General features: G+C 32.5%; 3 protein-coding genes across 3 annotated transcripts; 1 reads left to right on the top strand and 2 right to left on the bottom strand.

The window, feature by feature from the left end:
- On the bottom strand, positions 1-1995 carry LOC133672639 (large ribosomal subunit protein uL2z). The gene is made up of 2 exons (XM_062093111.1): positions 1445-1995; positions 1-506 (listed from the first exon to the last, which is right to left on the bottom strand). Exons 1-2 carry the CDS (start codon positions 1882-1884, stop codon positions 164-166), a joined length of 783 nt encoding a protein of 260 aa, XP_061949095.1. The 5' UTR covers positions 1885-1995; the 3' UTR covers positions 1-163.
- A 3978-nt stretch (positions 1996-5973) lies between these two features.
- On the bottom strand, positions 5974-7681 carry LOC133672636 (aminotransferase ALD1, chloroplastic-like). Its single transcript, XM_062093107.1, has one exon. The coding sequence runs from the start codon at positions 7644-7646 to the stop codon at positions 6324-6326; it is 1323 nt and encodes a 440-aa protein (XP_061949091.1). The 5' UTR covers positions 7647-7681; the 3' UTR covers positions 5974-6323.
- A 6665-nt stretch (positions 7682-14346) lies between these two features.
- On the top strand, positions 14347-14847 carry LOC133672644 (histone H4). The gene has a single exon (XM_062093117.1). It carries the CDS (start codon positions 14400-14402, stop codon positions 14709-14711), a length of 312 nt encoding a protein of 103 aa, XP_061949101.1. The 5' UTR covers positions 14347-14399; the 3' UTR covers positions 14712-14847.
- The last annotated feature ends 191 nt before the right edge of the window (positions 14848-15038 follow it).

Raw genomic sequence — 15038 nt, 5'->3', positions numbered from 1 at the left:
TTGAGCATAAATTCAAAATATCTATTACTTAAAAAGTGGGAAACAAATGCCGTCTGAAACTTGAATATCCAAACAAAACTTTCTTTAGAAACATCCCAGGAAGTGCTGAAATAACCTAACAGGCAGTGACAATAACCAAAAACAATGACGCAGATGAAAATCATTAAACCTTGTCAGCCTTGGCGGCAGAGGCAGCAGCCTGTCCTCTAAGACGACCAGTTCTCCTAGCAGCAATGAGACCAACCTTTTGACCAGGAGGAGCATCACGCCTGACTGTGCTAGCATGACCGATATGTTGATGGTTACCACCACCATGAGGATGCTCAACAGGATTCATAGCCACACCACGCACCTTAGGCCAGCAGTTCCTCTTCACCCTGAACTTGTGGTAAGCATTACCAGCCTTCAGCATGGGCTTCTCGGTCCTTCCTCCACCTGCAACCTGTCCAATCATTCCACGGCAGCCACTTGGAACGATCTTCTTGGAGCCAGATGGGAGCTTGATCCTGCAAGGAATAATCCCAACATATAATTAGCAAAACCATCTTACATACAGAGAGGCAAATATGCTAAAAAATTCAACTACTGGCATGGTGGCATGCATCTGTGTCACCAATCTTGTCAAATTAACAAGATAATCAAAATCATACAAATCTACAAGCTCGAAAACAAAAACATGTCCTTTGCAAACAAAGGATAGTCATCATGGCAGAATTATTTAACTCAGACCACTGCAGCGAAATGAAACATAGGCTACCACGAAGTTCAAAACAACGAAAAAACTTGACATAAAAAACATTACATGTGCATCATTCCACTGATAAAACAATTCAAAACCAGCAATCAGAATACATTATTTCAAATCAATTAGATGCTGGATCTAAAAAACAAGTCATAAAATTGCATGTGTTCATCTTTGTAAGTCTGCAAGTAAAATCAGCAAGCTAAATTTTGAGGAAAAAGGTTCACCAGCGTCATGCAAAACCCATTACACTACACATAACCACATATTCAAATCCTTATACACTCTAATCACTACACAGCAATCCACGGACCAATAACAATACAAACATAACCTTTCAAGATGTAGAATACACTAGCAGTATAGCAAAAACAAAATAAACAATGATACAGTTTCATTTCGAAACCAGACAGATACTGCAAGTTCATAGGGAAAAAAATCAATTCTATTGTCAACAAAATATCTGAGCTAATTAATCAAAACACTAAACCATTCCCACTTTAACCATCTTTCTCAACCCAAGTTATAACCTTTACACAAGCAGCTTCTCAGTTCATTACAACCAAAAACACAAAAACCCAATTCAGATCCAAAACATATTTATTATCAAACATCGTCAAACTCAAACCCGGCAATAAAATCAGAAAATGAAACGAACCCACGAAATAATTTAAAAAAACAACTAAAGAGGTTGGGTAATACCTGGTGGTATCATTATCAGGATTGTGACTGATAACAATAGCATAATCCCCGGAAGCTCTAGCAAAAACACCACGGTCTCCAACATGATGTTCCACGTTACAAACAACAGCTCCTTCAGGAACAGATCTCAGAGGCAAGACATTCCCAACCATCAAGTTAGCCTTCTTTCCACAATACACAAACTGTCCAGTATACATACCCTCAGCAGCGACAAAAAGCTCCTTCTGCTTCTTATACCTAAAGGGATGTCTGAACGTAACTCGGGCTAATGGGGCACCACGACCCGGGTCATGAATGATTTCGGTGACAACACCTTTCAAGTAACCATTTCTTTCACCGAAGTCCAGAGACCTGAACCTTGCCGGACCCTTGCGATGGTGGGTGTGGGATTTGAAAACAGAGCCAGCTCCCTTACGCTGGGCACGAATTACGCGACCCATTCGTGGTGGTTGTGTGTGAAGTGAGCGGCTGCCGAAGTGTTAGAGTTAGAGACTCAAGAAATAAGGAATAGGGTTTACCAGAGGACATATAGGAGGATGGGTTAAAGCTTTAAGGGTGGTTGTGTTAGGGTTTTGAAATTGTAGCCATGAATTTGGGTTTGTGGGTATGGAAGAAAAGCCCATTTGAGTGGATTGGTCCATGATGAAAATAATTTCTTTTTTATTCATTTATTGAGTGGAGTGATAAAATTAATTTCATTAATTTTTAACTAAAGAAAAATTATTTAGTATAACTATACACTCCTCTCCCACGTAATTTTTTTTTAATAATGGGATCCATATTTAGGTGGGAGGGAAGAGCATGATATATCTAATAATTTCTCTATAAATATAAATAGCAAGGGATAGAGATAAATATAGAATTTGAAAATCTTGAAAAATGTATCATTGGATTTACATGTATTTTAAAACTATTTTATATATTTCACAAAATTTTTATCTATACTTTTTAATGCTCAATGATATTTTTAGAAATATATTCATCTCGATGCTGGTTTGGATTAGTTTGTCTCAGTTTTTCGGTTTGGCTCGGGTTTTTTTTATTTGACTCGATTTTTTGGGTTTGGGTTCGGTTCGGTTTTTTTTCCAGACTTATAAAACCAAAACCAACCGGTTGGTTTTTTAAAATTCTAATCAGTTTAATCGGGTTTTTTTAATTGTTTAATTTTTTTAGTTATTTTTTTCTAGTTTTCTCTATTTAATTAATTTTTTGATTTTTTTATTCATCCCTGAATGCTAGTGTCAGGAAGTTAAAGGAGGATCATGTCTTCTGGTGGGGCTATTTTTTTCAAATTACTTTCATTTTTTATTATATATAATTTTTTTAAAAAAAATTATCAATTGAGTGCTTTTAATTTTAAAAGCTAACAAATATCTACCTTGCATTCTTGGATAGCTTATATTTCACAGAGAATATTAGAGATTTGAGTCATTTGACGTTCTATATTTTTTATATGTGAGTGTCTCTACAACGTGAAATTTAAAAATTTTATAATCAAATGCATCTATTATATTTCCTCGTCAACTATATATTTTTTCATTAAATTGGCATGTGAGATCGATCTAATATATACGATAAGTGTGCATGATTATTTTTTATTTTATTTATAATCGAGTTTTTGTATTTTTATTTTTTAATTTGAGAGTACGTGATTTTATTTTTTATTCGAGGATTTGTATTTTTTAAAATTTACCAATTGAATATTTATAATTATAAAAGTTAACATGTGTACACTTTACTGTCTCTACGTCCTCTGTAGGTTATACTTCATAAATAAATAAAAAATAAAACTAAAATAACTAGTTAATTAATGATATTTTCATTAAATGTCCAATTGACATTATTGTGGGAGCATAATTGAATTGATGAGAAAATCAGAATAAAAAAAGAGGAAAAACAATATTGTCATGATGATGCTCGGTATGGATTTTTTTTTAATAAACTGACTCAGCCCTATTTAATTTTGTTTTTTAAAAGTGTTTTAAAAAAATTTTAATTTTTTTATTTTAAATTAATATTTTTTAATTTTTATATCATTTTGATGTGCTGATATCAAAAATATTATTTTAAAATATTATTTTAATATATTTTCAAATAAAAAATATTTTAAAAAACAATTATAATCACTTTCCAAACACAAACGCGTGAATGATCTATATCCATGTGTGTTGAGGTGTAAAAACAAGAAAAAATACATAGCTTTGCTGTGTAATAAATTCTTATTCTATAAAAATAATTAATTATGTTATTTTTTTGGAGGTTAGAGGTGGAGATTTGTGGGGATTGTGAGAAAACGAGGAAATTAATTTAATTTGAGCCTTTTTTTTTGGACAAGTTGCTTTTATTTTACTCAATTTTAACTTAAATAAATTATTATTTTGACTTGGTTGGATATGACCTACATAAGGACAGGAAGTCTACACCTGTTACCTTTTAAAATTAGAAGCATTCAATTGATAAAGTTTTGAAAGTCCAACTTGAACAAAAAATAACAATACTGAACTTTTTTTAATTAGAAGTGATTATTTTTAGTTTGATTTAGTTTTTATTAAAAAAAATAAATAAATAATTTTTTTTTAAAAAATTAAAACCAGTTCAAACCGACTGGTTTCAATTTGGTTTGATTTTTTAGAACAAAAAGCAGTTCAAACCTGTTTGGCTCAATTTTTTTTGTTTGGCTCAGTTTTTTGGTTTGGCTGGGTTTTTTTCTGGATTTTTTCGATTCAATTTGGTTTTTTCAGTTTTTTACTTATAAAACCGAAACCGAACCGAAACGGCTGATTTTTTTAAAATTTTAATCGATTTGTTTTACGATTTAGTTTTTTAAGTTATTTTTTTTATTTTTTCAATTTAATTAGTTTTTTTTACTTACCTCTAAATTCAAGCACGTGGACAGGAAAAAAACATTCAAATAGAAGAAAATAAAAATGCATTATTGAGAATTTTAAATTAAAAAATATATTTGAATAACAATATCCACGCATTATTAAATACACATTGAGAACTCAAACCTTTAAATTAAAATGAAATGTTCTTTAAAAAATAAAAAAAAATATTCTGTGTCGATAAAGGTGGGATACCCGGGCTTTGGCTCGGTTAATATTCAAATTTACTAAAAACATTCGGTGCGAGCTGAGTTTGGGATCAGCAAATAACCGGGTCGACTATACATCCTAGTACACAAACGAAGTGACGTGTACCGAGAAATCAAACGCAATGGTGTGGAGGCCGTAGAACGTGTGGCAGCAACAGGATCCGTACACGTGTAACAGACCCTTGCAAAGAGAGTTGAAAATTGAAAAATCAGGCACCCGTGAGTAAACGGCACACGTCACGAGGAAACCAGGGCAGAAATGGAAGAAAATATAAGAAGAGGATTAAGCAACCGTACTAACCAATATTGTCATTAAACATTAAATTATGACTTTATCAACTAATTGTCATAATTAAAACCGACTAATGTTGCGAGAACGGTAGAAGATGGAGGTTTTGATCACTTTATTTAATCAAAAATAAAAAATTAAAATTTTAACCGATTTAATTAGTTTGTTTTACAATTTAGTTTTTTAAATTATTTTTTTCCAGTTTTCTTAATTTAATTAGTTTTTTTATTCACCTCTAAATTCAAGCACTTGGACAGGAAAAAAAACATTCAAATAAAAGAAAATAAAAATGCAAGCTCTTATCTAGAAATAAAGGGAAAGTTCATGCACATTGGACACACGTGTTAGAAATAATCTGCAAGCTCACACGCACTGACGATAGCAAAAATAGAAGTAAGAACATGTAAATATAAAAATAAAAAATAAAAAACTCCATACACTAAATATGAAATAATTAATCTTTATTTGAAAAGTCAAATTAAATCAATTACTTTATTATCGATCTTTTTATTAAGTGTTCAATTGACATTATTCTGTGGGCCACAGTAAACTAGGTAAGAAAATTAAAATTAATAATAAAAAAAAACAAAAAGAAAGGAAAAACTATGTGCTTTGAAATTGTATTTATAAGCAATTAAATCCAAATTGTTATGAATCCAATTTTTTTTCTCTGGCCCGGTTGCCTTAAAGACAAAAATCAAGTTGTTGTTGGATTACTGTGTTGGTATAAAAACAAAGAAAATAAAAATAAAAATATATTTAGTTAAAAAAATAAATAGAAATTATATTTACGGAGTTGACAGAACATATAAGCAATGGTCTAAGGCCTTTACTTGATAAAAAAAACCCCATAAATAAATAAAATATATTTTAAAAAATAAAAATTATCCTTACTTAACAAAAGATCTCATATGTAAAGATTGCTCACCACTTCATTTGTTAAATATATAAAAAAATATTTCTTAAATATTTTAAAAAATCTATTTATAATTTTACCTAGATTCCTATGCATTTTTATTCGAGATATTAACCAAACGTTTAGCCGAGAATTTTCACAATTCACTAAAATAAAATTAAAAAAAAATTTAAAAAAAAAAGAAGAAGAAGGAAGAAGAACAAGAAGACAGGAGTAGAAGCCTCCTAACGAGAGGAAACTGATAGCGGAGTTTTCATTTCATCAAGAACAAGGCAGTACAGCAAAGATACAAAATCACTGCAAATCCTCGAAAACAAAAGATGATTATTCAAGAACGCAACTACATTTGTATCTCTATCCACCTGCGAAGCCATGAAATGAGCTGCCTTATTAATTCCCAGTTCTACAAACAAGGTGAAAAACAAGAACATTAATCAGCTGCCTGCATGATATAAAAGACTATAGAGTCTCTATATCCCATGCAAATGGAGGATTTCCGAGCCAATAATATGGTAAACTGAAAAAAAAGTGCTTTGATATTTATAGATAGACGAGGCAGAAACCATCGAGTTTTTCCTTTCTACAAATAAAGGTTTTCCAGCCTCCTCGCGGCTTTCAGGATACTCTCTCTGTGTCCAAAAGCACTAACTCTCATGAACTCTTCACCTGCTGGACCAAAACCAGAACCTGGAACAGTTATTATATGAGTCCTCTCCAGAATCTCAGTAAATACATCCCAAGATTTTGAACCAGGAAAATGTACCCAGAGGTAAGGAGCATTTTTACCACCATATACTTTTAGACCAAGAGAAGCAAAAGTGTTGAGCAGTATTTTTGCGTTCTCCTTGTAGTAGTCAGTAATGGAACACACAGCTGCGAAACCCTCTGGGGAAAGACATGCCAGTCCACCAACCTGAGATATGCTTGATGCTCCATTGAAGCAGGTGCATACAATGCGATTGAAGTCATTTATTACGGGAAAACCATTTGAGAAGGACAGTTCTTCAGGAACAACTGTCCAGCCAAGACGAATGCCTGTGAACCCTGCGAATTTAGAGAAAGATGAAACTTCAATCGCAACCTCTCTTGCCCCAGGAATTTCAAAGATCGACCGAGGAGAATCATCAGTGATATAGGCTGCGTAGGCAGAGTCAAAAATTATGATCGATCCATTCTCCTTACCAAACTTCACAAGTTGCTCCAACTGCTGTCGCGTTGCTGCATGTCCGGTGGGATTATTCGGAGAGCAAAAGAAAATTATATCAGATCGTGAAGTTTTAGCCAAGTCAGGAAAAAAGTTAGTCTGGGGAACACATTTCATGTACTCAATGTTCCCATACATCCGAGATTTATCTTCAAAATAACCAGCTTGACCAATTATGACACTTGAATCTACATAGGCTGGAAAGGATGGATCCTGCACGGCTATTGACACATTGGAACCGAGGAGCAGCTGAAGGCGAGTAATATCACACTGTGCGCCATCCGACACGAAAACTTCTGTTTCCTTTATCTGAACATCTTTGTAAAATGTTTCTGCAATAGCTTTCCTCAAGGCTTTGTTGCCCTGTTCAGCTCCATACCCTCTATAACCTTCTGCCGTCGAAAGTGAAAGTGCATAATTTGCCATGCTTGAAGCTATGATATCCGGTAGGGGCTCTGTGGTATCCCCAATTCCAAGGCTTATCAATTTTGCATCGGGATACTTCTCAATGTGTTGAACCTCACGCTTTGAGATCTCAGGAAACAGATAGCCACTACGTAACTTCTCCATGTTGACGTTGCGGGGTACCTTTGTATTGCCAGCAATTCCCTCCTTCTGGGTTTTCAAACTGGCCTGGATAATCCTAGGCCGCATGAAATCTCTACATAACATAGAATTTCCAGTTGAAGAATTGTACATTTTGGATTTTTTCCTCAGTACCAACTCTTTCAAAGTTTTCTCTCAGATGCGAAACAAGCAGTAGCATGAATACCACCCCTGCACATCGAGAAATATATAGACGCAAGCTGCTGTCATTCAGCACTAAAAAAAATGCGTCATAATCATGTCACCCTATACCTCAATTATTTTCAAGGTGGCCAATACAGAAATTTCCGCAACATTTAGTAATTTAGAGTGTGTTTGTTTGTTTTTTTTATGGTTGTGATTTAAGAAAAATAAGTTTTTAAAAAATTAGCTATGGTAGTTGAATTTAGATATGTATTTGATAAAAATTATGGTTGAAGTTTATGTGTGGTAAAAAACATGTATAAAATGTTTGGTAAAAGTGTGGTTGCGATTGCTTTTCAAAGTGTTTTTTACTTGGAAATATATCAAAATAATAATTTTTTTATTTTTTAAAAACTATTTTTGATATCAGCGCATCAAAATGATCTAAAAATACCAAAAATATATTAATTTGAAGCAAATAAAAAAATAAAAAATTTTAATTTTTTTTAAAAGCACTTTTAAAACGTAAAAACAAATAGGACTTTACGAAACTCAGTTAAAAAAGCATGTAAAAACTGTTGCACAAAAATTGCGTTTCAAACTCAATTTTTTAGTGGCCCCGCAGTACAAAACGCAATTTGATTTGTTATCAAACACCTTGTTGCGTTTGTTTTCACCGCAAACTCAAAAGCAAAAACATATGAAACCGTTCTGTTAAATATTTTAAAGAATAATATAAATCATAACTTAAAATTTTATCTAATAGCTCAAGCTTACGGGTTGGAATGATCCTTCAATTTAATATCATAGTCTTGTGACCAAGTGGTCATATTATGTCTATTATATTTGATAAGATTTAACACAGGTTAATTTAGATTTATGCAAGTTTCAAATCCAAATATTTTCATTTAACTTTTAAATTAGGATATTTATTTGATATGATATCAAAATTTATCTTAAATATTTAAGTTAAATATTTAAGTTGAAATGATTCCGTGACAAACAAATGTTGAACTAATCCATGCATTTAATCCATAATTGTATATTATCATCATATGACTCGTATAGCTTCCACTTATCCACCCAATTTCCTCCCCGTTTCCTTTTCACACTTTCCATTTGTGTCTTCATCTTTGACTTGTGTAATGCACGGACAATTAACCAAGTTTCAGTGGTATTTCCATTGATCATATAGTCTGTTCAATAAGGACAAGAACAATACCAGTTCAAACAAGTGTTTTTAATGATCGATCGATATTCAAGTTTTCTACTTTGTGAATCAGGGTGCCCCTTGTGCTTGCTTCTCAATCAGACTCGGATCCTTTAGACTTGTAACAGAAGATTCAGCCCTTGATCTTCACAATCGTGGACACAACTTATTACCATCAATTAGGCCAGTGGTATTGAGGTATCAAAGAGCCACTCAACCTAAAAGGTTAAGCTGGCAAGAGACCTCTAGCAATACTGATGACCGAGTTCAAAATTTCAAGTGCATGAAACCAACGAAATAAGCAGTACGACCACACTTATCCCATAACCTCTTTGACAAGTGAAGAGAGTATTAATTTCCTCTCTCAGGCATTTCGTCAAACAAATTGAAAATCACGAAGCAGGATCAACGCAGTCGAAACAGGCAAGTGAAATTACTTTCTCCAAAACATCTACCCCAAAATTCCAAAATCTTCAGAAGTTTCGCAGAATTTATGAGAGAAATTAACATTCATAAATTGAAAACACATATTGACAAATCAATGTTCAAGTACCTTCCAAGCAATTAATCATAATATGCTTAAAATTGACTAAAAGCTTGTCAAAATGTTTTCAAATAGAGCTAAAACTTAGAAAGCACACTCACCCAGAGAAGAAAATGACGGGAAAGTTGAGCACCCAGAAGCTGCAAAACAAACTTCAGTGAAAATGACTTATGCTGATATGAAAGATTGAAGAAACTGAGTAACCATTACATGTTCATGTTTATTGGGCAATAAACTAAGTAAACTCCTAACACTAACAGATAAAGAACAAAACTTCAACGTCAACAAACAAAATTAGTACTTAAACTTTACAAAATCTAAAGTCTTTCAGTGAGAAGACCTGGAGCTTAAAATATAAATATTATTAGAACTTAACAAAATCTATTATATAAAACGTGGAAAAATGTAAAGTCGATGCAGACCCTTTACCAGAAGTTCCATGCAGCGACGTGTTGTAGACTCCACTAGCTACTTTACTGTGCTGTACAACGGGTAAAATATTTTTAATTTTTATAAAAAAATATATATGTTTTTTTAATGTTCTTTTTAACAAATCAAAAAGTTTATGGATGCATAAATTAAATAAACTAAGAGTTATGTGTGTTAATAAATAAATAAAAAATTATTAATGATATTTAAAAACAAAACTTGAAAAATCAAGAGATAAATGTAGAATAAGATATTTTATCTTAAAAAATAGAATATTAAATTGATTGAATAAAATAAAAGAAAAAAATAAATAACATAAGGTTACACATATAATTAAAAATATTATATGAAAATAAATATTTTTTTATTTTCAAAAACATAATTTATCTATATAAAAGATAAAAACAAAACTATAGATGAATTATAAAAACTTCTTTGAAAATTAAACGCGTAACAAAAAAATCAATATTATTTAGAAGAGGCTCTCTGAATAAAATAAAAAAGATGAGGTTTTGTCAACTTTTTCAGTTTTTAGTTTTTTAATTGGTCACGTCACTTTATCTCTTTTCAATTGCATTCTTTAAAGTTATATCTTCATGGTAACCAGATTCAAAGCGCCTGGGTCTGGCAACCATGCTAGCAACAAATGACGCATCGCCTGTTTTGCTCAGATTCAACCACTGTGGTGGCCGAAAAATCAGGATAAGTGCTTTTTTGACTCAAAAATTGTTTTGCAACCCATTTTTTTTATCCAAAACACCCTAGAAACCATGACAAACCCATTCATAACCTTAAAAAATCGCTCAAAAACCAAACTCAATTCAAAACAAAAAATCAACTCGGGCTCATATTTGTTTTTTCATGAACTTTTAAAGTACAAAAGCACCTAATATGAACTCCCCGCATCAAATGAAACAATTTAACACAAAAATCTTTCATCTGGGTGGCCTAAATTGATCTAACAATAAGTTTTTTTTTCTATCGCTGGAATCCGGTGATCCCTCTCTCTCTTCTCTCATTTAGTGACCAAAAAATAACAAAAAGAAACATCTATCAAAATGTAATTGGAACAATTTTGAAGGACCGTAATTGTATAATTTGCATTATTATTTAAGTTGGAGGATTAAAGTGAATGTTTTTAAAACTTATTGTACGTCACTTATGTTTACCGTGTTTTTCATTTCATTTCTTTCTCTTTTAATCCCATCTTTTTATAAGAATTTGAAATCATTGCTACTTAAATAGACTTGATTGTCTAACACAAGTTTGATGAACAAACTTAAAAAACAAAATTGGAAGTAGTAGTATATAAGTAATCTTTTGTAAAGGTTGAAAATTCTAAAACTGAAGAGATATCCTTTTCTTCAATCTTGAGCGGGGAGCAGAAACCAGGGAAGTCAAGACACAGAACTTTGAATATGCTCTTGTCGGGCAACAGCAATTACGTACTATTTACTAATGTTATCGTCAAACTTGGAACTGAGAGCAGAAATCCAAAACAAAAACGTCATGGAGACTAGAAGGAAGCTAACCACCCGTCTTTAATTACCATTTCCATGCTCAGTTTTTTTTTTTTTCATGGCAGCTTGCTAGCTTGAGCTTGCAGATACTTCAGGGATAGCAAATTAACCGAACAAAGCTTTGAACTCGAAAATTTGTTAGCTTGGCTGGAGTTTTAACTTGTTGAAATTGAAACATAATAAATATTAAAGAATAATATAAATTATATTCTAAAATTTTACCAATAACTTAAACTATTGAGTTGAGATGATTCTTTAACATGTTAATTTTAACTTATTAAAATTGAAACATAATAAAATTCAAGACTTGAAGTGACATCCAAGCCGTGCGGTTCTAAATATTTTTCAGACACAGTTGATCTTGACATTCAACACACTATGTATGAAAATATAATAATTATTATAATTTAAAGTGTTTTTTATTTAAAAATATATCAAAATAATATTTTTTTAGTTTTAAATTATTTTTAACAACAATACATTAAAATAATTTAAAAACATAAAATAAATTAATTTTTTTTAAAAAATAAATTTTAAAATAAATAGTTATCCAGCCTGATCAGATAATTTGGGTTGGCGCCTAACTTATTTTGATTTTTTACCAACTAAATTGAGAAATACTTGTTTGGTATTAATATATTATTGTGATATAATTCTTGGCGTATTTAAATTATTTAAGCCGGAAGCATAACAAACGGGTCTTGAACTCCGGATGCCCAGAACCAGGTTCTAATATATATATATATATATATATATATAAGAAATTAAAAGAAAGAAAGAAATATAATATGGGTATCCGAATTTTTGTTCCGTTCCTCAAAATTATCTTAAAATTTCCCTCCACTACAAGAAATTAAAAGAAAGAAAGAATGCTGAGCTCTAAATAGATGACGAGATCATAGTATTTAAACTCGGTCCGGTGACGGGTCTGGTTGATGACCTGAATTTTAAGTTTTGATAGGGTCATCAGGTCTGTCGGGTCAATTTTTATTTAAAAAAAATTCAAAACAATGTCGTTTTAATAAAAAAACAAAAATCAACAGGTTGTAATCGGGTTTTGTCGGATCAACCGGGTCACCGGGTAACTTGTCGGGTAAGTTGAGTCACACCAGATCATGATTTTTCTTATTTTTTCATTAACTCAGCCTAATTTCAACTCTAAATTAATTGGGTTTTTGATTGACCCATCAAGCCGAGCCGGATTCCATGGATGAGATGATTTGTCGAAGAAGAATAATCAAGGGAATAGAGTATATATGAGGTGGAAAAACGTCATCTTGGCAGGTATATCTAAAGGTAACGTTTATATATGCATTCTGAAGGATTTTATATTAACGTGGTTGAAGAGAATTGCAGAGATATTTAAAACCTCATCCGGGTTTCGAGGCCATTTGTCATCGATTGACGAGATTAGTCTTCGTTTATCCTAATATTTTTTTTTTATATAATAACAGCAATAATTAAAATGAGATTTTTTTTAAAAAAACCAATAAGTAAGTGACCTGATTTTAACTGGGTTATATTGAGGCGATCTTGATTAACTTGAGTTTTTTTTTCAATTTTTTTAACTCAAGTCGATCCGGTCCCTAGATTAGCAGGTTGATATGGTTTTTAAAACAATGGTTGATGGACAGGGCAAAGCACGATTGGAAATTATATTTATACAATATAATAATTAGGGGTGAACAAAAAATATCGAAAAATCATAAAAAAATAACCGAAAAAACCGAACCATGAAAAAAAATCGATTAAACTGATTATAATTTTTAAAAAACCAATCGGTTCGGTTTTATAAGTCTGAAATAAAAAAAACCGAACTGAACCCAAACCAAAAAATAAAAAAAACCAAGTCAAACTGGAAAATCAAGCCAAACCAGTTTGAACTGGTTCTTGTTCTAAAATAACCAAACCGAAACCAGTCGATTTGAACCGGTTCTAATTTGATTTCGGTTTTTTTTAATAAAAACTAATTTAATTATTTTTTTAATAAAAAATAAATCAAACCAAACCAAAAATAATTATTCATATTATAATCATCAAGACATCCTTAATTACTTAAAAAAAAAGTAAAACATCGATACTAACCAATTCCAAGAAAGAGAGAAGTTAATGGATAATCCCAATAATGGACGTTGATAATGAGTATGAATTAATGGTGCAAACCTACAAATCAATCATTTATTGAAAAATAATTATTTTTTAATTAAAGTGGATAACTGTGAAAATCATTAACTGGTCTCCTATTCATCCATTAAAAATTATATTTAATCATCTAGATGGTGATTTAATAGTAAAAACTTGAGATTAAAAGATTTGCTCTTTCTATAATTTCAGGTTCGAACTCTGTAGTTGCTCATATGATGGCCACTAGAGGCTTACATGATCGTTAACTTTAGAATCCGTGGGATTAATCAAGATGCATGCAAGCTGGCCCGAACACCTACGTTAAACTAAAAAAAAAATTATATTTCAAATGATTCGTTTTCCAGACCATACGCGGTTTTCACATTAAATTGTTCATAATATTTAGCAGAATGGCCCGATCAAGAAATAAAATCTTTTTAATGATGTAATTGATATAAAAAGTACTTTTAAGTATACAAGTAAAATTATTCCAATAACTGGGGGATGAATTTAAAGTTTGCCCATAATCTCAATGCGTGACCTAAAAACCCTCTCATGGGCTCACTCCACGGTCCAATTACAAAACCCATAACATTTTCATGGTGTCGAGATTTAAGCGCCCTTCTTAATTTTTTGACTTGCCAAACGCGGCAAAGGCTAAAAAAAATCCACTTTCACTCCCCAAGAAAACCACGATCCCGCTCTCATCGTTTCCACCAATAACATTCAAGAATTTAAATCCAACAGCCCAAAACCCAAACCCCACGCCTCACACGGATCGCTACTTGATCCAACGGCCACCCTTCCACCTATCTCTCAATAAAACAGGCCACAGATCATTGCTTCCCAGATAAAAAAAAATCAAGAAATCTAGAGTGAAAAGAGGAGAGGAAAAAATGTCAGGGAGAGGCAAAGGAGGAAAGGGACTGGGAAAGGGAGGAGCCAAGAGGCATCGCAAGGTACTTCGAGATAACATTCAGGGCATCACCAAGCCTGCGATTCGTCGACTGGCTAGGCGTGGTGGAGTCAAGCGTATCAGTGGGCTTATCTATGAAGAAACCAGAGGTGTCCTCAAGATCTTCCTGGAGAATGTGATTCGTGATGCAGTCACCTACACAGAGCATGCTCGCCGCAAGACAGTGACTGCAATGGATGTTGTATATGCTTTGAAGAGACAGGGCCGTACTTTATATGGTTTTGGTGGTTGATTTAGTGATTCATGTACTGGGCTGATTGGGTTTTAGGTCTTTTAGATTTGGGTTGTGGATAGCTGTATCTCTTGCTACCCAAGTGTCTTGTATCTATGTTTTAATGCTTGAATGAATGGCTCTAAATTTGTGTTTCTGTTTCCCTTCTGCTTCTTATGATTCGCTTCAATTCTGCGAGCCCTCAATGTCTCGAAACAAGGTCGCGAGCCGATCTGTTTGGCTTCGTGATACATATGGGGAAGGAGGTCCTGCCAAGGGAGATTAAGCATATATTGGCCCGGATAAATCAGTGTGATTGAGCCAAAAACTTGGCTGAGCTCAAAAGGA

The sequence above is a fragment of the Populus nigra genome, chromosome 14 (assembly GCF_951802175.1).
Source record: "Populus nigra chromosome 14, ddPopNigr1.1, whole genome shotgun sequence".
Lineage (NCBI taxonomy): Eukaryota > Viridiplantae > Streptophyta > Magnoliopsida > Malpighiales > Salicaceae > Populus > Populus nigra.
This window is presented reverse-complemented; position numbering and strand designations above follow the sequence as displayed.